The sequence below is a fragment of the Pungitius pungitius genome, chromosome 5, assembly GCF_949316345.1.
Source record: "Pungitius pungitius chromosome 5, fPunPun2.1, whole genome shotgun sequence".
NCBI classification, from domain to species: Eukaryota; Metazoa; Chordata; class Actinopteri; order Perciformes; family Gasterosteidae; genus Pungitius; species Pungitius pungitius.
In genome coordinates, this window is record NC_084904.1 from 15,050,338 (window position 1) to 15,073,606 (window position 23,269).

A 23,269-nucleotide genomic window follows, 5' to 3' on the forward strand; every position below is an offset into this window, starting at 1 on the left:
ATAAAGTATATCTCATGTACACAATAAACATGACATTGTAGCATCTGAAGAAGTTAAAAACATTCATAAAAGATGATAAAGAGCAGGCCACTCACAGCTTCTCCAAAGAGTAAAGTCCAAAGAAGGATCCATTACTCAGGACTCGGATTTTGTTGTGGCTCAGAATCCTGTAAAAAAAAAAGAAAAGGTATTGTTATAAATATTTCTACTGAGAATAAACTGAAGGTGATGAGTTACTATCTCGGACATTAGTTTTAACGAGAGTTCGGGTAACTGAACAGAGGGAGTGGGTCCCGAGAAGAGGATAAGAGTCAAGGAAAATGTCCATTTGGTGCTACAGTCGCACGCCATTATCCTAACCAGAGACATTAGCTTAAGATGTTTCCAATTAATGTTAAATACTGAATGGGACATCAAGATTAGGAGGCAAGTTTCTATCTTGATAACCATTTTGCATCCAAAGGATTTCTTCCCACATCAAACAAATGGCGGCACAGCACAGGCCATGTTAATTAGCTCTTTCCCTACTGGCGAATCACTCTTATCAGACCTGAAGGCAGAGGGCCACAGGACACACTAAGGTTGAGATTGCTTTGTCTGGCAAAGGATCATGGGAAATGTATATTTATAGTAATCTCCTAGCTCGGAGGGACTTGCCATTGTCAAAGTGAGTTATGATAAACCGTTTCCTTCATTTGCTTGCTTGCCAAGGTCTACACTAATATTTTGCTAAATATGATGCTACAACCAACAGGTGCAACTCAACTGGCTTTTTCCACAATTAAAACAAAATATTCACGCACCTCATGATATATAAAAGAGTAGCGTAACTTGTCTTTGATGATCCCCAGTGGTTAAACTGCTCACCTTCATAAAGGCTCAGTTCTTTTTACTGACATTAACGAAACAGCACGTTTACACAGCCGTCCCTGTGGATCCAAAGAGCTGCAACCAAAGCTCAGGGTGCAGCAGGAGCCCTGCTCAAGGGCGACAGCCCGCCATCATTAACACACCCTTGGGTTTCACATCACCTCGCCTCTACCACATGGTGCTTACTGGGCAGTTTGCAACATTAAGTGTGTTTTTAATCCAGAGAGTGGAGCTGCGTGAACGCCTCTAAAAGTGGGAGCAGACTCTGAACAGTCTGTGATATTTACAGATTCAGCAGCAGTCGCCGCCCCCCCCCCCCCCCCCCCCCCCCCTCCTGCTTCCTGCCACATCTATAAAAACACTGCCTTCAGCTCGGCACCTTCCAACTCACTTAATGACCAGATTTAATCATCCGGTCTTGGTGTGCAGGGACAAACTAGCTTTACTTACTTCTTCACTTGAGTAACTGAAAGCCAAAATAACCAGGATGATTTGAAGATAGAAAAGGACCAGACAAATAACAACATAAGAAAGTAAATATTCTGCTCCTGGACACCTCATTCCAAATCTTACTTTAACTATGTTCTAAAATTAGAGACACCAGAGAAATATTTTTCTTAGTTGGGAGGCCTTAAAGAGACGACAGCTGCTTCACTGATAATGACTAGAATCCTGAAACCAAGGCCACTCTTTCTGTTTTACTTTACTTAGCTTTCAAACCAAAATCATCTTTATTTGGGGATTCTTTGTGAAAATGTACAGCATCAATGGAATTACTTTCTAAAACTGCAATCTCATTTCCAGATGTGAAGCCTCAGCAATTGACAGCCTTATTTTTAGTTTGTTCACAAATCCAAGCAGAATTGTTGAAATAAATTATTCAATTTAAAGACCTTATTTAAAGTGAGAGCAGAGTTTTTTGTCTTCATGTCATGTAGACTGTATTTGAACCCATGACTTCTGGCTCTCACTTGACTTTGGGCAAAGTACCTCTGGTATAAACTGCAGATGAAAGCTACAGAAGATCCGGAAGTGCCCGTATAATTCAATACAGAGACGAGAGGAGAAAGTCACATCTGGCAAACTAGCATGACATTTAATTCAACACAGACCGTTTAGGAAGAGATTTTTTTTTAAACTAAGCTTATTGAGCAGAAACAAAATATTAGTCAGGTGACAGTGTGCATATGTGTGCTGCTTCTCTAGCATGCTCATATAAATGCATTTCCCATAAGAACAAAACACACAACGTTTCTTTCATAGAACCTTTAGTGTTCATTTGTGTCCATGCATATTTGGAAGTAATTCACATAGGGCGTCCTATCACAAAACCGCACATTGGTCTCAAGTTACGATATTTCAACACACCACATTTGACTTTCCTCGCTTCTCTGTACATTAGAACTTGAAAGCTGACTTTCAGAAATAAACAAAGACCGCAAAATGCGCTGAGTGAAAACCTCCCCCCCAGACAACAAAAGGCACAGATCTCCAGGAACGCAGTGGAGCTGCAGGGCTGGACACTACTGTATAATCCCAGAAGCCTAATGTTTGGAGCACACTTGTAGTGGGGACATTGTTCTGTCATAAACAATACAGAAAGTACAACTCTGAGAAAGAGAGAGAGGCCGAACTCTGTAAACAAATAGTCAGCGTTCCCATCAGGCTAAACAGGAAACGCGGCCAATTAGCTGTTTATTCAGAACCCGGCATCAGAGGTCAGGGGTTGGAGAGAGAGAACTTCCCGGGCAGCCATCCGACCGACAGAGCAGCATCTGGTGGCAGGTGATAGCTGAGCCCTATGAGAGTGCATCACTTCATCACCGGAGTACACAAAGGTTAACAGTGGTTTACAAGCAAAGAAGACGAGTAGCTTTTTAATCATAGAGGTTCACTCCTTGGAGGCCTAGCGTCTGCTTTGTTTTGCTATCGAGGCCTTTCTACGACCAGTGGCTTCTTTCCCTTTTGCATAGGTGACAGATCAAATGGCAGATTGAATTAATCTGCTTTCAAGAGCAATGGTGGATGGCAAGACAGTGTGATAACTCGGTCCAGAAAGGGGACGGCATCTTTTATTCACTTAACCCTTTCATGCCACAAAGGCCTCTGAGATATCAGACAGGCTAATTGAATCCATCTAATCTGTGGAGAGGAAAAACAACAACAACCAACCACCAGGGCCACATGTCAGGCTCCAGAATCCCATTCACCCGTTTCATCTAATTCATTTAAATGGAGTTCAAAAAGCAAGGAGGTCATATGGAAAGAGTCAGGTCAAACAGACACACAGACACCAGCCCTTCGCACACGACGACATGGAAAGCCACTTCACATAATGTGCTTCTGTATTTTATGACGCCTAAAACTACAAAGTGAAATGAATTCATAAAGAATTCTAAATTTCAGCATACAGTTGGGTTTCACTGTCCTTGACATATATTCAAAGGGAAAAGTGCCAAGTTATACATGATGGAAATTAAAGTTTACCCTTGACCATGATGTTGGCAGAAAAACATCAAACATTCAAAGCAAACTTTATGTTTTTGTGGAACCAAATGCATATGATAAATGCTAAATACTCTTTTTGTAAATGAAGAAGAATGACGGATATTAGCACGCTTGATGGGTCAGTATAAAGTGCTTTAGCTCAATTTATGCATAGCAGTGTGAAAAACTTTTTTCTTTTTTTTTTTTTAAACATACAAAGACCCTTGTCTCTCTAACCACAGCAGCTCCTCCCTGCACCATGCCGCTCACTTGTTGGTTTGCTCAATCTGCTGCCTGAACCCACCGAGGCCTTCGAGGCCCACACGGGCGCACGGCAGCGCGGCGAAAATCTGACTACAAGCGCGGCCGTGCCGCTGCAGCATACAGGGCGGGTCTGGGGGAAGCCCGGATGTGGCGTGTTTTGCACATCTGTACCCGGGTGTGTCGTTAACCGTAGCTGTCCGTCAAAAGCAGTGAGCCCCTTACAGCTGCTTTTGGGTCATTGTCAACCAATCGTATCACTGAGAAACCATCTGTGTGGTGGAGCTGGGAAGGCTCGCTGTGTGCGGTGTGTACGACACCAACACACACAGGCAGCAGCTTAAGTCCGTTCAGCTTTCCAGCTCGCAGCCCGGTGCGAAGGGACGGCGGGAGAACAACGTCCCGTCTGAACTGCAGCTCGAGTGCTGCAAACCCAAACTAGACAGGATGTCCCGTTTGCAGTCGGCTATCACCAAAGGTTGTTTATATCTTTGCATCCTTCATGCCACTAACCTAAAAGACAACACTCAGATATTGTTTTGATTTTTTCCCCAGTTTCAAGTGGGAAGCATACAGGAAATGCTCCATCCTGGTTTGGCATTTCACTCAGGAACTGACTGTGATGCATTTGAGTGAAACGCGCTGATTCTGAAAGGCCTCGGTCGGTAGTATTCAGGCTGGCTGGACACAGAAAGCTCTATTTGGCTGCAGGCCTTAGCAGCAAAATACAAACAAATGAAACGTCTTAAGAAAGGATTTATATTTAATAAGAATTCATCTGCAGGAAAAGCTGTCTCCGCTCCATACCTGTGTATTATTCCAATACAGAGCAAAACAACTGGAGCTTCTGCAGTGTGAGTGGATGTTGAGGTCATTAATAAAAAAACGGCGTGCCGAGTCCTGATTGGACCCTCCCATCTGGCGTCCTATCCCAAGGCCAACATAGAACGACAGAAGGAAGCGTATAATACGTATAATAATACGAGTGAAAACCACCCGATAGACAACTGCGTCAACATCTAGATCCTTGAAAGAGATTGGTAATGTGGCACAAAATCCAGCCCTGAATCGCAGACCAACAGGAGCCAGATAATGACATGTCTGTTTTACAAATGAGCGTCCAGGCGTCCTTATTTAATTAAGCCTCGTTTGATTAGCATGCTGACTTGACAAAGCACAAGCTGGTGTGTACAGCAGGGCTTGAGTCCATGTGGATGGGATAAGACATTTCTTTTTGCCTTGAGGGAATTTTCCTTAGAGGTCATTAGATTTGGCTGAAAGCAATACGATTACGCAATTTAACACTAACAGCAGAGCATTGTGTGTGAGTACTTTAATTTGTGTACGTTACAGCCAAGTTACACTTTCATACAAAACCATCAATGTTTTACTGCATTTCCCCCTCCTCGCTTTCCATTTGAGCAGCTCTCTTCCCACCAACGTTGCATTTCCAGTTTCCTGGCAGTTCACAGAGGAGAACTAAGTGGACATGGCAGCATTTCTCTTTAGATACACATCACACACACACACACACACACACACTGCACTTAGATTTAACCAGGACAGACGTCGTGAATCAACAAATTATTGCGCCTGAATCAAATCGATGGATTAAAAACAGTATTACTAAATTTGGCTGTTACCAAAGTTTTCCAAAGGCCTCTAACTTCATCCAAATGTCAGGTCTGATGGATGAAAAGCCATTTTGACATTACACTGCAGTTTAGGCTCACAGGCGCAGGGCTTAAGAGTTTCATTTCAGAGAGGGTTTTGAGGGTGTTACTGTCAGAATGGATCATATGATCATACCTGCGTTCTGACTCGATACCTCTTTCAATGTTGATTGAGTTTAAGGAAATATGTTTGATTCAGCTGAGAGTTGAGAAGAACAGACCGAGTTCGAGGAAAAGTCTTGGACGTAACTTCCCATAAAACCACAAAGATGTTTACACTTTGTTTCAGATTGAACGAGTGAGTTACGCCGTGTTAAGAAGAGAGCTTTACAGGTGGGAGGATTCTCTTACCCATTCGGATGGATCCAGGCTGGCTGTTTCCCATTTTCATGGGTCTGGGATCAAAGATCGCGCATTTGATATGTGATACACAAATATTTGTCTCAAATCCACAGGTAAACACGCGTGAATACTAACTAGTTTAGTGCAATGGTGCAATGGTGCATTCCCACTGAGTTAAGATGTCAACTGTATGGAACGTCTTCAAAGATCTCGATGACGGACAGAAGTCAAACTCTCTGAGACGGGGCTCCTGTGGCGACTTGCAGCAGTAATTAGTGTCTAGCTTCATTAGTGGCAGAGTCACGACATGTCACAAGATGTGTGTGTGTGTCACTGGATATGATAGTAATATGGTAGATACATTACATTAAACAAGTATTACGTACTACTATTTTCACTGGAGGTAGATACATTTATCGGTTTAGCCATTCGGTTAGAATATGTTAGCAGATGCTTTGTAGTCTTTGAAATTTTGAGATTTTACAGAAAGCAGAGAAGTCATTTTTCACTCATTTATGGTTTATTTCCTCCAAACAAACCTTATTCTTGTATGTATAACACAACAATATCAGCGGTTAACATACTGTAGTAGCTATAGTAGTGGTGTTTTTAGTGTTATTTGTTGAAATGTTTTCAGTAAAAAAAGGCTATTGCTACAATAACTGCTGAATGCCTCACTAAATAAAATTGTCTGTACAGTGTAAACAACATGCACATCGATGTCCAAACCAAAAGCACATACTGGCATATCCCAAAGATATGAAGAGATTTCTATTTCTGTCTGAGACGGCCTACGCTGTGATTCATTGTAGCAGTTTTCACTTACTTCTGTACGGTATTTGGCAGTCTCTGTATGAAATCAGAAGCCAAGAAGTAGTCTGCAGCTTAACTTGGACGGGATGATAACATCTTTTGGTTGAACATTTTAATTTAGTTTAATTTAATTTAATTTGGCCGCAGGAAAAAGTTTGTCTTGTTCATTTCTACAGTTTTGGGAAAATGTGTGTAAATGAACGGTAGAAGAAATAAACAATAAGGAGGAATGAAAGAGAGCATAAGCAGAGAGATCTCTCCGACTGGGAGGTGGCCGTGTCATCTTTGTTACAATAAGTACTTCATAAGAGTCCTCCAGACGGGCGGCCTGCACCATCAGCCCTTGGCTCCGTCCAAATAGCTTAACCCTTTCGTTGTAACAAAGATGGAGAGCCACCTATTCCGGCGGGACCGCGAGCCCCCTGCTGAGAACCGTCCTCAGAGAGTCACGGCACTCAGTGCAACAGAGAGACTAAATGTCCTCGAGCACAACCGGCACTTTAGCAGCAAATGCATGTCAAGATGTGAATGTGCCCATTGTGCCTGACCCAGCGGAGGGCTTGTAACAGCCACCGGGGAACGCTGCCAAACTACAGGCTCCATTTACCGCCTGTCATGGAAAGGGGCATCCATGTAATTGCATGCAAAATATTGCTTTTTTTTTGTGAAATCATTCTTGTGAACCCTGATTGATTAATTCAGTCATCAAACGGGATTCTTGTCATACATAGGTGAGTTTAGCGAGCGAGAGTTTGTGGAGAATCTTGCATTATTTTGCTTCATGAGCATACTTTCCTGCCTCGAGGCTCGATAAGGGGAGTGAGCTCCTGCATTTGTTATATGCAACCACTTATTATAGGGTATAGTATTGTGCTTGGGTTACCAGGCTGGTCCAGGGAGTAAGGCCTCGCGGTTAGTGGTTATGTGTGTGTGTGTGTGTGTCTGTATGCGTGCGTGCAGATTTTGATGCACAAGTGTTTGACCTATCAGATTTATTTATACGGAAAGTGTGCATGTTTAACTCTACGTGTGCACGTGCTTGTGGATAAGTGGTCCGAAAACTACTAGTCTAAAATTGAAATATGGGTTTTTGAAATGCCTCTAATTAGAGAGGGAAGGACTGAAGCCTATTTTGAGAGCTGTGGCCATGCACGCCCTTCCCATATGTGTGTCTGTGCACAGGAAAACCAGCTAACACACACACACAACTCAGAGGAGGGTCCCCCGCTTGGAGTTTGTCTTATTAGACACAATTTGTTAACAGGAACCCTGCATGAAGTGCGTTGCATGTGTCGTCTATACACAGTTTACCAAAGTTGGACAACCAGTCAACGCCAAAGACGTAAACAAGTAGATTTTATTAATATTAGCAACCTGAGAGCATGAGTTGAAATACCGCCGCCTCACAGTAGAGCCGTTACAAATTATTATAATATTTAGAGTCAAAGACAAGCCACGACAAACCAAATTGGGAGATTTATGGCTGCAGAGCAGGAACACAATAGTCAGTTTATTCACTGTCTAAAGTGTTTTTACACATTTAATGAGGCAATTTAGCGAATTTAGCCTTTTCAGACAGTGAGTGGAATGTGGTGCATGTTCGGCTAACATTGCCTCATTGTTCTGTCTCATAACCAGCCTCTGTTTTTTCCTCCTGACCAAAGATTGCTGGGAAAATTTGACTGCTTTTACAAAGGCTGGCTTCAATCTTTCAGCCCTGGATACTGTCACGGTGTCTTTAGAGGGTTTTGTATTTGTTCATTGCTAATTTTCTTCCTGTGCAATCACAGAGTATTGGGAATCAAAAATGATTTTCATTGTTCACCCAATCCTCATTACTGCACATAAACCAGTTTTGGCACCAGTTAACCAGAGTTTATTAGACGAGTCATGTGTTATAAATAAATATGATAAATCAACATGCTTTTTCAAAGATTATCTACATTTCAGCTAAAGGAAGAATTGATACTGTGGTTCGCTCCATCAGCACAGATGTATATTTAAAGTGCATCGCTTTATTTCCCAACTGACTGTTGGATTTTGGTTTGAAGCTGTAAACCAACTTGTTGACACAGATTTGGAGTAACTACAAATGGTTCTATGTGACTAATTAATAGCATATTTGAAATTAAAATGTTTTGGAGTGATGAAAGATAAATTACATGAATGATTTGTTGTTGGTTGTTTTACATGTTATCAGATTATTAAAAGTTAAAATTGTCCAACTAAAAATAAACTTGGTAAGCGAGTATATCTTTGTATTACTTTAGAGCTGCAACTAACGATTATTTTAATAATCGATTCATCTGTCGATTATTTGTTCGATTAATCGATGAATCGGATAAAAAAATTAAAAATGTAAAAACATTAATTTCCAACCCTTTATTGAAAAATAGAACTGACTGTGCACTTCCTAAATATCTTTTGCACTAACAGATTGCTCCTTGAACATCCCTAAGTAAACAAATAATAAATACACAATAAATACATACACACATTGCATGATGTATACTTTACAGCCACCAAATTAAATATATTAGGCACAAAATCATGAATCATTGCCGTGGTGCTCCCGTGCCAGGCCATATCGCTTTTGCATATCTTACAATCAGACATGTCAACCCTCCCGAATTTCAAAGCCCCTCCCGAAAATATCCCGGACCGACCTTTCTCCTGATTTCCACCCGGACATCAATATTGCTGCACCACCAGTCACTGGGCGCGCTGTTTCAGACCGAACAATAATAAAGGTTACACCTTGAAGTCGAGCGCGGCGATTAGAACGTAAAACTACAGCAGCACCCCCCCCCCCCCCCCGTTGCCCGCTAGGACCCGCACCCCCCATTTCAGTGTGAAATATTTAGATCGCATTGGCTTCTCTTCCTCCGCATGTTTCACAACAGTATTACGGGTCTCTCCGATGTTCTGCTGCGCGAGGGCTCAACTTTTTTTTTCTCAGCTCGGCGCGGTGCGCGCAACTTTCTTTTAATACTCAAAGATAATAGTCGCGCGACACAACGAATCGATAATGAAATTCGTTGCCAACGCTTTTAATAATCGATTTTAATCGATTTCATCGATTCGTTGTTGCAGCCCTATATTACTTTGTCTCAAAGCTCTGGGAATCCAATAGCCAATGTGAAATGTGTGTTAGTTCAGTTAACTAACAGTAGAAGTAGTAGTAGAATGTGTTATATATAGAAATTGTTTGTAGGAAAATTCTAATAGCAAATGCTGTTGGATGCCATATTGTCCTAAAATATGGATACTAATCTCTGTGAACATGGTTCCCATTTTTCAGACTTTGAAAAAAGGGATGAGACTATCAAAATTCAGGAGTACTCAGATTGAATTGAAATCCAGTAAGATGGCCGCACTGTTGTGATGTATTAGTTGTCATGGGAAGGAATATCAGAAACACACACCCACACAAACACACACACACTGAAGCCACAGGCATTCCCACTGTAGACACCCATTATCTCTGTCTGCATCCATGGGCCGTCGACCTGGAGCAGGAACTTTGGAGGCCGCTGTGGTCGGACGCGGGGAGAGGGAAGTTAGCGCTGGCAAAGAAAAGTCCAACTCAGGCATTTTTGGAGTAAGATAAGAAGAAAGCGGTGTGCAGGGAAAAACTAAAATAACAAAAAGCCACTTGGGGGTATGAGATTACTATGACAGCGCGGCTCTCTGTTTTTGCTATGCCTTGAAATATCGTGGCCTTTAATCAACAAACACAACGAGGCGATAAGTGAAGTACGCATTCATCATCCAAATGGGCGGGAAGCTACAGTACAGCCCGGGGGGGGGGGGGGGGGGGGTGAGCGGAGATGTCCCACTCTCCTCGTGTTCCCTTTGACCTCGGAGGGCACGAATAAACCCACGGCTTGTGTGGCACCGGCAGGTGCTGCATTTGAATATGAAGCCCCGAGTATCCAGTGTCGGGCCTTTGTTTGCTTTTTTGATTTATTGCTGACCGCTGCCCCATCTAACATGTGCAGAGTAGAGACCGCTCCCTCTCCTCTCAACACCTTTAGCCACACAAATAAACCCCGACGCTGCAGGAATGCCGAGGGTGAAATGCTCTATTCTACAGTTTGAACTCTCCGCACACTGATAAGATGACTGTTTATGGCGTTTCATTGACATACTGACTCACTGACCCAACCACAAACACATCTGCTGGCCCTTTGTTTTGCGTCAGCACACCGGACGCAAGCAGATTCATACTGTATCGGTTATACTGACCAGGTTAGTCACCTTCGAGTGAACAGACGGAGAGAAGACTCATGAAATTCCATAAATGACAACAGACTGTGTGAGGTACTGCTGCATGGGAAAAAGAAATTTAATAAAGTGTAAAAAAGGAGGCCGCCCTCTCCACCCGGAGGCCTGCAAGGATGAACACATTTAAACGTTCAACCTTCAAACCTTTCCAGTGGCAGATGAAACTCTGTTCTGTCTATGTGTTAATGAGATAATTCATTGTCTTACAGTTGAATCACATTGTGATTAAATCATACATCACAATATCAAGGTTCCAATCGATGTCTTCTGAATTTGGAATAAAAGGAACAATTTAACTCAAACTCCCAGTATAAACGGGATCTTTGACAACTGTTAATTTACAACAGTGACCCTTACAGATGAAAATATCACTGCCTGAGTTGGAATATTTTTATCTTGAACGCTTGACAACCAGCCAGAAACCTCCACATACGTGGATCAAGTGCAACCGTGTGTAAGGGGAGCAACTGCCTTGCAATGCAGCTGTTTTGGGTGCGGGGCCATCGGGCCAAGCATAGGCATGCCGGCCCCTCCCCACGCCGAGCATCTGTGCCCACTCATTCGGGCTGGCACCCACTGAGCCGAATGCATCATTCACAGAAAATGACGACGACAAAATACGCCAACAGAGGAGGACGGTTTGGTCTTGGGTTAGAAACCACAAGCTATGAGACACCAGCACTTTCACACATGCCACTGTCACTGTACATTCTCCTCATCAGCCAGCCAGCTCTCCATTACAACACAGCTGCCAGCGCACAACCCTGAGGAAGGAATTAATGCCCCTCGCAATGTAAATGAATCAATTTCTAGGATTTATCCATTTTCGTAAGCATCACAAAAATAAAAAAAGTTCCTTTTTTTACGCAGAAGACTAATAATAATGAAGTGAAGCTATGCATCCTCCTCCTCCTCCTCCTCCTCCTCCCTCTCACCCCGGTGTTGGAGATCTGTTAGTCAGGGGCTGGGGAGTTTTCAGTCTCCAGGGGCCCATCCCTCTGAACCGCCTGCCAAGCTTCTCCTCTCCCTCCTCCATCCTCTCTCTCGCTCGGGCTCGCTTCCTTTGTTCCCCTCTTGGTTCCCTCTTCCCATTTCTTCTACCACTCGTGCTAAACTTTGTCCTTCAATTCAGCAGCCTTTCAACTTCCGTCATTGACCCTCAACAAGGGCACTCTTCCTCTCACTCTCTTATCTATTATTCCGTCCCGACCCTCCCACTCCTCTTCCTCTCCCGGTGATCGGGATCTTTTGCAGCCGTGCATAATTAGGCCTAAACACGGCCTGCGCAGGCTCACATCTGGAAGGAGTTTGGACATGGCAGTTTCCTACCAGGACGACTAAATATTTAGGTTGAGAGTTACTGCGTGTGGATGAACTCATGATAGAGGAAGTGGGAAGGGGAGAGAAATGGGAAACAGAGATAAAGAAAAAGAGGGAAAGTGGGACAAGGAGACAGGCGCTCATGGCGAAAGGCTGGGAATAGCATGACGCGTCATCGCACTGGTGATAGGTGGGAGTTGTCTAAAATGGCGCTATGCACGACCACGAAAGTGCAGCACGGGCTTTGGCGAGCCAAAAGAAGGAGGCGATAATGTCGGGGCGACTGGTTGCTCCTTTAGGGCTGGCAGAAACAACAAACAGCTAACTAATAGTTTTAATAAACAAATCCCCGTTGGGATTTCCCATGAGGCTGAGGGCCTCAGCTGGAATGTTCACAGGGGCCAGCTGTTGTGCATTACACGTAGCAGCCGGCCCCGGAAGCCCTGGGCCGGGTGTCCTGCAGCCCTCGCCTGCTCAGCATGGAGGAGAGCATTCCTCCACGCTGCCCCAGGAGACAGGGCAGCGAGGGGCTCGCTGTCAGGCCATCCGATGTGGGGAAGGGACCCAAGTGGTGTAGGGCACAGGGAGAGCTCCCATGCTGCACCTGGAATACTGTTCCTTGGCCGTGGAATGTCAGGAATAACACGGATATCAACACAACTTCTCACATTCCACATCTGGAGCTAATGTCATGAGCAACAATGGGAGCATGGGCCCTTGAGGAACGTACCAGATCTTAAGGAAAATGAGCTTTCCAGACATCAGAGCAAAGGTAAAGGTAAAATGGCGGATTACAGGCATGAATTTTTTTTTCATGGCCTTGTAAAAGTGAATCAGAATGCTAAACATCTGCTCGAAAACAACTCGACCAAAATTAGTAGATGAGAGGATGGAAGATTATCTTCCATCCCTCGACCACTGCAACCCAAGCCTCTTTTTTTCCCCTCATGGTTTCCAGCAATGTGTTCCCCAGATGTTTATTCTGTCTTTATTAAGAAAGAAACATAAGGCCCTATAAATGGACTCCTGGCTGGCTATGGCTTTCCTGGGGCATAAATACCTTACTTCACCTCATTCATATGCTTGGTGCAGTAGGGCAGTTGAACATGCCGTTTTCCCTGTGCTGCTAGCATTTATCCTACTGGGTCACGAGTACAGAGATAGCACCATACTGGGGGAGGAAGAAACAACGTCAGAAAGTCTGAGCAGCTGAGAAGAAAGTGAACAAAAACACCATCCCCAAAAAATGTGTCACTGACAGATTGGCTGTTCATACATCATAAAAGATAGTGAGTTTCCGTCCATGATGTGGTCCCTTTCAAGTTTGGTCCAAACTCTAAGAACAGCAATTAAGAAACATCCCAGAATCATTGCTGTCCGGTTCTCACCAAATAGTTTAGGCTTTTTTTTTCCCCTTCACCAGAAGCCGATTGCGAGACAGGGTGTGACTGTATTCAAAGTCAACGCCAAGCCGCCAGTAAAGAACAGATATAAAACATTCAGAGTGTGTTTTTGTTTACTTTAGTTCTGTAAGGCCAAGGCAGCTGGACCATGTGCACAGGGGTGTGTGGAGCTGAGATTTGCCTCGGAGTCCGATTTAAAGTGACAGAGTTGTGTCAAAGAGGTAGGCCCGTGTGATGCTACAGTCAGCCTGCCCTCCCACTGATCTTAATGTTTCACAGACAGGCGACGCTCAGCCCTTCGCTACACAGTTAAACTAGATCAAGATGTAAACTTATGACCTAACAAGCCTTATTACTGCTGCAAGTCCTCAATACAGTTAAACTTAAGGTCATGGGTTCAGAGTCATGGGTGTGTGGGCCTGATTGAGGCACTGAACCCTCACTTTGCTTCATGCAAAACGAAACAATCCATCCAGTTGAATTCTTTGATGTGGACACACTTTGAATCCTCAGACAATCACAGAAGTGTATTTAAAGAAAACACTATCATTATCAATGGTGTCATATATGAAACCATAAGCTCACCATGTGATCTCACCACACACACACACACACACACAGCGTCACAGGCGGATCATACTACACTGATAGGACATTAGTTCAGTAAACATGTCAGACTATTCCAACTCACAGAGTGACGGTCCTGTTGGGCAGCAGGCCTGCAGCCGGAGGTTCACTCAGCTCCTCTTTGCTGCAGCTGACCCGTCTCCCAAACGCCTGGACCCCGTGCGCTTTGGACCGCTGGTCCGTGCAGCTGCAGCCGCTGGTGGAGGCGAGCAGCCCGGAACACGCCTGGGAGAGCCTGGGCTCGGAGGCGGACAGCAGGAGCAGCATCAGTACCAGACGCCCCGGCAGCAGAGGGATGCCAACGCCGGGCGTGAACATTGTCCTTCGGCTGGATCTCACCTCAGCTGCACCCCCGCCTCCAGTCATCCCATGTCTCCACCATGAAGCTTTCGGAGGGTGTAAGGAGGGCACGAGGAAGCTAAAGGATCTTGGTCTCGGTCTTGAATGAATGAATGGATGTATGAATGAATGGTAAACTTAAAAGAGTCCCTCCGCTCAACAATGGACACGCGTCATCCGGTCATTTCAGAAAAATTCAGCACCCTTGATTTTCCAAGAGTGTCCCGTTATGTCATAGCAGCCCGGGCGCGCAACTTCCCCGGTCCAAATGGTAGATCAAATTAAGTAAGATGCGTCAGTCAAGCAAAATGTCTTTAAGTTCCAGGCACAAGCGCAGAATTTGGACGGTAAAAGTTAGTGGTTGTATTAAGATTTAAGTTACATCACGTTGGAGCGCCCAGAAAACGGCTATTTCCCACTCTTTCAATTAATCCAGGGGTTGATGAGATTCAAAAGTGTGAGGTCTCCTCCGGATAAAATATATTATAAAAGTAAAGAAAAAAAAGGCATATCCTCAAACTTTTGTCAGTTGTGTCGCTGCTTTTAAAAAGTTTTCCTCAGTCCCTGAGGTCCCAGTATGAAGACTTCTCTCGCAATTAAAAATAACTTCAAAACAGGGAGAAAAATAAAACTGTTGGTTTGGATAAAAAGTGAGCAGCTTTCGATCGGCTTCTGTGTAGTTCCCAAAAACCTAGCGGTTTTTCCTTCTTGTCTCTGTCACACTCAAACTCATTTAGTTTCTACCCCAAGTGCGCCCGCTCCTTCTGCGCCTGCGCTCTGGTCCCCGCGGTCCTAGCGCAGACCGTCTCAGTGAGCGACTCAGTGAGAGGAGGGTTTACACGTGACTAGGGCAAACCCACCCGAAGTCGCTCCAACGGTGTTCTGCAAACTGCATGACACATTCTAGTACAGGCTATTTAATTTATGTTTATTTATGCTATTGGTCTATTACACCCCCCCCCCCCCACACACACACACACACACAAATATTTCGCAGCTCCAAGTGTACAAAAATAGCCCCCCCCCCCCTATTATTAATGAATCATCATGGTGAAAACCACATAAAGTACTTACTATACTTTTTTTATTAAAATAATGTGAGAGTTTATAGGATTCAACTTTTAAATACATATTGCTCTAGTTTTGTTGCCAATTGATTTGAATAGGAAGGTTATGATATCAATGCGCACCTTCACTGAGAAAACACACTGAAGTTATGAATGAATGCTGACGGCCTCTTGTGTTTCACCACATCAAAGCCTTTTCATTCAATCAGCGGGAGGGAGGGGGAAGTAGACTTCAATAGATCCACCTCACTATTTTCTATATTGTTGCTGCAGACAGATTTATAGCAGCGGAGAACAATTTCAATGAGACCGCGTTGTACCTAATGGCAATTTTTTAGATGGTAACTTTTTCTTTTTGAGTCAGTGTCAAATGTTTCTTGCTCAGTAGCAGTTGTTTACAATACCACCCAGAGATAATTGCCAACAGCAAGCTACCCATAAAAAGACTGCATTAAATAGATACTTTAAAACAAGACTTTCTCCACAGTAGGAGAGCAACGGAAGTGGCCCTAGCTTCTAACAAACCAAACTGAGCTGGTGAACATTTAAAATCTCACCTCAGGGGGTTGTTCTTTGCTTACCATGTGATGTTAATATAGTCAAAGTAGGTATAATATATACGATTCCAAAATCTGATGCAAGTTGAAACTTGGCCCAACATAATCAAATATTTTATTATAAGAATATCCTTTTTTAAATATGAAATTTCCTCCCCCACCCCGAATGAATCATGCCTGGTCCAAAAAATACACAGGATCATATTAACTTCCCTGAAGATCTCCTTTTCACATTTCTGCCTGTGTGTATGGAAAGTATTCCACCCCACTCCATGAATTTCTGTTTTGAAAATACATTTTGATACACGAGAGGCCCGGGAGGACGGAGGCTGTAGAAATTCTAGGGGAGCATTTCATAATATGAGAAGGTGAACCAGGAAATCATTTGAAAGGGGACTTTATTTAATTGGGCTTGACATGTGTTCTTTGACATATCCAAAATGCTGGCACCTCAGTCATGCGAGCATGCTCGGCAGTATAATGGTCCACTGTGCCGTGACCCGCGCGGTGGACCCCGGGTTTGTTATTCCTGTACGTGATACTGTACACTGGAGCGGCCTCAGAGAGCCAGCGTGATTATTGAAAGAAAGCACAAGGAGTGGATGGGCGCCTGCTCAGCAACAAAACAGAGAGCTGTTTATCCAAGCTGTTAAATACGGCTTCAAGTACAACACCCCCCTCCCCCCCCCACACCCCCCACCTCCACCTCCACAAGGCCCAAATCTCTCTCATCTGGAGAGCACAGTTTCCATTTAAAATGTCACGTCTCAAACTGCACATTACATCAAATTGTAGTTAATGGCATCCAGACAAACTTTAATGTTGTTCCAACATTTTCTCTATGCACCCCACAGCCCCCCCCCCCCCCCCCCATTGGCTCCTTATAGCCAAGCAGGCAATCTCTCCTTCTGCCTTTTCCACATCTGGACTGCATTCCAGGTGGGGAATTGAGAAAGGTGGAAAGCAAAAAGAGAGGCTCAAAATGTAGAACTGGAAAAAAATGTTTTGGAAGCTATTTTGGTGAAAGTTACGCAAGCTTTTGGGATGTATGTCAAGAGGCGATAGGGGGGTTTTGCCGTTTTCTCTTAGCAATGTTTCTGTTGTCCTTCAAGATACACATTTGAGCAGCAATCTAAAAGCAGGAGGGCGATCAGAGCTGTGAAACCGGCCAAAGTGGCCGCTGAGGTTGAGGCACGGCCCGGGCTTGTGTCCCTGCCAGTCGATAAACAAAGGACAACTTCCAGCCAGGAAGCAAACACCGGGACCTCTGTGAGGCGCTCATCTGGCGCTCTGAGTCTTTAGTGACATCTAGGGGTGAGGTCACTAGCACGGAGAAGGCCCGCCCACTTTCACTCTGCCAGTCAGTCCCGCAGCCAACGGATCCAATGAAGGATTTGTTGGGACATTAAACCCACCTTTTCCAGGTTATGATATCAGATCATAACGTGCTATAATATATATAATATATACATGTAATATATTTCCCAATACTTAAAACCTTTGATTATTAATTATCAGCAGCAGAGGCAACACCAATAGTGGCATTGCAACATTTCATCCTCAATATTGCAGCATCAATGATATGAGTACATTTTATCTAGAGAGCAAATTAAAACTAATTATTTTCATCAGGGGGCTTTACAATATGATCAGCATTCAAAACGCTATGCCCTTTATACCCTCACAGCAGGTAAACTAATGATTAAGTCTGTGCAGTCCACTTTTTAAACATGAAAATCCAATGCATAACAACTTGTGACCATTATCAAAATGATAATTCAATACTGTTATAACTAGGAAAATGTAACATATTGAAACAAATTTGTAACAAATTATTCTAGAAAAATAAGAAATTAAAATCTAATTCAAACTATTACATTTCTCCATAAAATGTGCATTTTTATGTAACAGTGAACGAATTGTATTTTTGTCTACGAAATCCCTCTCTCCATTTTCAGCATTAACAGTTCAGAAGCACTTTTAAAACTAGAGCAATTCTGCCCTCTCATGTTTGCAGAGTGAATTATACAAATGTCTTTGTACACCTACTTGGACTGCTGGCTGTTACCATTCAACAGAATCCTAAAAGACAATCCACATTATAACTCCGCCTGCTAATGTGAAATTCCACTCCAACTGTCAGATGTTTAATGACTTGTCAAACCTGTAGAACATGGATTTGTCCACACACCCCATTCATTAATGCTTTAACTTTACAAGTATAAACGGCTCATGTAAACGATGAGTTAGGAATCTGAAGAGGAATCAGATTGACTGACTAACATCATACCACTCCTGCTATAAAAATACTTTATCTTAATAAACAGACTCTGAAATGGTTTACAGCTGTAAGGAGGCATTTCTTTGTTCTTTGCTGACAGAAGCGAACATGTTTGAGTGTGTCAATACTCCCTGACTTGCCCTAAGGAGCTTTAAGCAATCTTACATCATTACACAATAACTAAAACTGCAATTTCCTGTAGAACTGCACAATGTAGTTTTAACAAACTCAAAAAGAAGTAACTTCATTAAGTAAGCTAGTGCATTTTTCTGGAACTATTTTCATTTGCTGCAAACATGGTGCCCCAGTTCACAGCCACAGGTAAAAGTGGGATTTACTCAGATTGCAAAAATAAGCTACAGGTAAGAGTAAAAAGAAAGACTTATTTAAGAGTGAATTGTTGCATTATTAAAGTTGAGTTTTAAGCTCAAAATGCTTCACAAATACCCAGAGACCTTACTTGTGGCTCCGGGTGGCCGACCTCTATCACAAGTCACATTTCCAACACAATGCAACAAAGTTTAAAGTTTAAATTAAGACCCGTTAAGAACGTGCTGATGCAGGGGCACATGTTGATGGTTGCTACTCGATGCAAATTTATTTGCATCTCGTTATGAAAGCTCAGTCTACACAGATGCTACGATACAAGTCTCACCACTTTAATCATTGACAACTCCAAAACCAAAACTACCCAAACTAGAAGTTTCTCAGAAGAGAATCTCTTTCCGCAGCCATTAAGTCTTTCTTTTGCTAGGTTCAAGGTCATAAAACTGATGGAAAAGGCTTCTTACGCAGCCAGCGGCCCACAAGACTGGTTACTTTATGGATTCTTTTTATCAATAACTGCATCCAACATTAAACATTCATCAGGTGGTGCGAGAGGTGGACTGTTCATGGTGCTGAAAAACACTGTTGGACAATGGGTTCTGAGCAATGTAATAGAACTCTGTAGTCCATCATTAGACACAAGTTTGAGTGAAACAGTTGCGGATGTTGAAAGCCATCTTTAAGCACAAAGGGGCATTTTAGTTAAAGCACACCTGTGCAGTCATTGCAGTTCCATTGTGTCCAAAAATATGTTCCATTTAGGATGATAGAGCTTTTATGATTAAAAGAACTACGGGATGTTATAGAACTAATTCGGCAGTTGATTTAAATAGATATGACAAATGAAATGCTCATCCAGATTATTTACGTATTTTTTTACGTTTAGTATATGCAGATTTTTCTGCAGATCATTTGTAAAAAAAAAAATCCCCCAAACAAGGTCATATATTACTCCACACACACCAAGACAGTTAACAATGTATTGTAATTGGGACTTTAACAGCAGACATTGCAGGAAAAAAAACTAACCAAAAACCCCCCAGATGTAACCAACATTTTGAGAACTGCACCCATCTCCCAGAGACCATTAAGTAGTTACACAGGTCTTTCACTGCGAAGAGTTAGTTTGTCACATCTGACTTTTTGCTTACATTCAACTGAAAGGCTGCTGAGTGGGAAATATTTTCCAAACATGTAAAATGATAACATTCTGCTTTAAACAACAGAAATACTCAGACATGGCAGAGATTACTGAAAAGTAAAGACCCAGTGAGGATGTAGGAGAGGTTTGTGCGATTTTATTAAGTGCCACAAGTAATGCGAACAATATAGTTAATCTTGTAGTACGACTTTAACTGGACAGGAGTAGCATTTATTTTCACACTAAATGTCTTGTGCATACATTGTGCATTTGAAATGGTTATTATAGAATACAGTTCAATCACAAAACATCAACAATATTTGTGTATATATATATATATATTCTACTAATCTATAGTCCCTCTTAAGCCACATAAGTCAGAAAATATGGATTTTCTGCTATAAATTCTGCTTAGAAAATAGAAACACTCAAGGGCTTTGGCCTGACTAGCGCAAAATGCATCGGATAACTCTGACCCTCCTTTCCTTCACCCTTTTCTCTCTTGCAGTCTCACACACAGGGAGGCAAGGAAATCATGCAGACGCCACCACACTTCTGCACGTGAAAGCATGCATCCATACACACCTCATTGTGCGGTGTACAGTTCATTTGTAAAATGGCCTGCAGTTTAGGTGAGATTTTGGTCCCTTTTTGTCAGAGATTCAAATCATGCAGATTGAACGGGAGTGGCTCTCTGACAGTTTGTCTAAAGTTGTGGCATTGTGTAAATCTGGCGTCAACACAGTGTGATGTGGTGCGAGTCCATGGCAACAGTGCATCATTAGAGCCAAGAACAATCTAAAGAGACCACGGAGGACGGGTCGTATGAAAAACAAAGCCCCAATGCCCATATAAGAAAGGCAAGAAAGTTAATCATAATATTGCAAAGTATGGTTAAATGTGATCAGAAAGGAATATCCTCGGCCATTTCGTAGACCAGCGTCCAACTCCACGCCCCATCCCGAGGTCTGTCTCGCTCCTGAGCGGGGCAGGTGCGGAATGGCCCTCATTGGAGCGGGGACACTGCGGCTGGAGGAGAACTTCCTGGGCCTTGGTACCTCTGTTTGGCGTGCTTCTCACAGTACATCACGTCGCCGACGCAAAAGTGACCTCTCATCTTGAGGTTAAGACCACAATCTGTGCAAGTGTAGCACTCTGAATGGCGGTAGCGGTCGTCCGTGATGCGCACGGCCAGTGTGCTGTAGAGAGGTGAAACACAGGACTATCAGACAACGAGGTCAAAGGATTTCGCCTCATTTTAAATGCAACTACAAGTGGCATAAGTCTGATACATATCACGGTTCAATTTTAATCTTTATGGAAAGGTGACACCACAACAAACGTATGTGAATGTTACGCTCAAACTTCCCTTTTATCGCTTTTAGCGATGTGGCAGTGCTACTTTTACAATGCAGTCTCGTGATATGTTAATATTTGATCCACTTAAAATAAAGTTGTGATAAACTAAAATATAAAAAACGCACTAAAATATGACCTGTTCCAGTGAATTCAATATTTTGATGCAATAGTGATAATGTCTAGTTGCTCCTTTGCACATCCAACCCCCCCAAAAAAGACCACACTTAATATCCCACTTTACATGTGGAACATCTTTTACTCCAGGGAAAATGATTTTAATAACCCTCACATCCATTTTACTCCCATCATTTTGTAACTGTAGGTGACTTACAGAATGCTGGTGCCACATTTCTCACAGGTGTGGTTCTTTTTGACCCCTCCCACCGATGTGCTTTGTATGGGTGCGTTAGGCGAAAGCTGTCCTGGGAACAACAGGGCTGCCTCTGGAGTCAAAAAAACACACACAGAGCAGCTGAGAGGGATGTTCGCATCACTCGTCACATCAACACCTTGTTGGACTTCGGCCCTCTGTCAGTGGAGCTTGTTTGTGTTTCCCACTCGTCATCACAAGCTCAACATCGATGAAATGGCTTTCCACACATTGGTCCTCACCACATCACGACAGAATGTTAGTGCTATCTGGGTTTATCTGTGCTGACATTTATCAAAAGCAGAGCGGTGGGAAAAGTAGGACAGGCGCATTCCATTGGATGCTGTTCACAAGGGGAACTGAACACTGGAAAGCGTTTCCATCCTGCACAGGTGATGGCCATATGATAAAAACATGCAACATTGCACAGAGTTGCCAACTGTAAGAGACATCATAGAACTTAATCACTGAGAACTTCAAATTATGAATTTTAGATTCACAATAAATGTCTGAGAAGGTTTGTGCAACATTTGAGTTTTACATGCTAAATAGACAGCGATTAGCTTGTTATCTTTTGCTGATGTCAAGGGCTTCTAACCTTTCTCATCAATCTCCAGGACCTCTTGCAGCATTTTAAAAGTGTTAGACTGACGAGGCGCCGTGCGGGACTCCTTATTCTCCTGGATCATCTTGTACACCTCCGATTCCCTGTCAAACTTCTGCATGACTGAGTCAGAGCTCGAACTGCTGTAGAAGGAGGAAATAAAAAGACAGGCTGTAGGTCATCATGGTTACAAAGGTCATGGTGATGTGTTCCACAGAAGATGTCCATTTATTAAATACTTGGGAGTCTGGATTCATTGAATCCACAGGAAATGAAGGAATATGCAGCAGCTGCCTTTGAGACTTTGACCAATGCCCTTTAAGTCTAGATTGGCCTCTTGACGTTATGGTGTGCAAACAGTGTGCAATTGACATCATATCCACTTACAAACTGCATGGAATGTGTAAAATCTAAAGTGACTGACACAAGGCATAATAACAGACATTAGCGTTGTAAATTGCAACAGCCACAAAATTACCACCTGTCAATGCACAGGAGGGGCATGTGGAGGAGGGAAGCTTTACCTTTGAGTAACTGCTGACAATTCATTAAAGAAAGCAAACTATTTTTTCCAAATCTTGGTTGAAGAAACGCATGTCAAAATCCATACTCAGCGATGATTCACAAGTATAAGGAAAGACACCAAGGATGTTGTTGTGTCAAAGTATTTGCTGGCAGGGAGGTGGTGAGCGTTATGAGGAAGGAACCGGTCGGTCGGGACACTACCAGAGCCAGGTGTAGTTAGATTCCTTCCGCCTGCAGCCAATTCAGCCAACATAACCGGACCGACGGCCCCTTATGTTGTCACATGCAACGCATCTGTCAAAACATTTACTTTTTAACCCAGGTGTGCTGTGAAGAATCTGCTCTGAAACAATGACAAAACGCCAACATTTACTGTAACTTAATATGTAAACCTTTTGGCATCATTGCTCTGCGATATATTGTTTGTCAAGCCACTTGTGTTGTTGTTGTTGTTGAGCAAGTTGCGTTTGTTCACGGGATCAGAAATAAAAACACAAGCTTGAGTTTGGGCGAACAGTGGTCATTGCTAAACAATCAACGATACTGGATTATCCAATTTGACAAAAACAAGTCAGATCCTATTTGGTTTCGAAGCCTCTGAGGTTTCTGGTATTTA

The 23,269-nt window shown here is 43.1% G+C and overlaps 2 protein-coding genes across 4 annotated transcripts in view; both read right to left on the reverse strand.

The window, feature by feature from the left end:
• adgra2 (adhesion G protein-coupled receptor A2) overlaps positions 1 to 15,185 on the reverse strand; it is a 32,721-nt gene extending 17,536 nt beyond the window's left edge. Inside the window, exons 1-2 of the mRNA XM_037481594.2 lie at positions 14,148 to 15,185; positions 96 to 167 (exon numbers count right to left, since the gene is read on the reverse strand). Of these exons, the coding sequence (XP_037337491.2) occupies positions 96 to 167; positions 14,148 to 14,449 (374 nt within the window). The 5' untranslated portion in view covers positions 14,450 to 15,185. The remainder of the gene's footprint in view (positions 1 to 95; positions 168 to 14,147) is intronic.
• Positions 15,186 to 19,620: 4,435 nt separating this feature from the next.
• Positions 19,621 to 23,269, reverse strand: part of pdlim2 (PDZ and LIM domain 2 (mystique)) — a 28,964-nt gene continuing 25,315 nt past the window's right edge. For 2 of the 3 annotated variants that reach the window (XM_037481679.2, XM_037481680.2), the window contains exons 8-10: positions 22,123 to 22,271; positions 21,486 to 21,597; positions 19,621 to 20,994 (exon numbers count right to left, since the gene is read on the reverse strand). In XM_037481679.2, coding sequence (XP_037337576.2) covers positions 20,802 to 20,994; positions 21,486 to 21,597; positions 22,123 to 22,271 — 454 coding nt within the window. In that variant the 3' untranslated portion in view covers positions 19,621 to 20,801. The remainder of the gene's footprint in view (positions 20,995 to 21,485; positions 21,598 to 22,122; positions 22,272 to 23,269) is intronic. The other variant, XM_062562398.1, reaches the window with a different exon arrangement.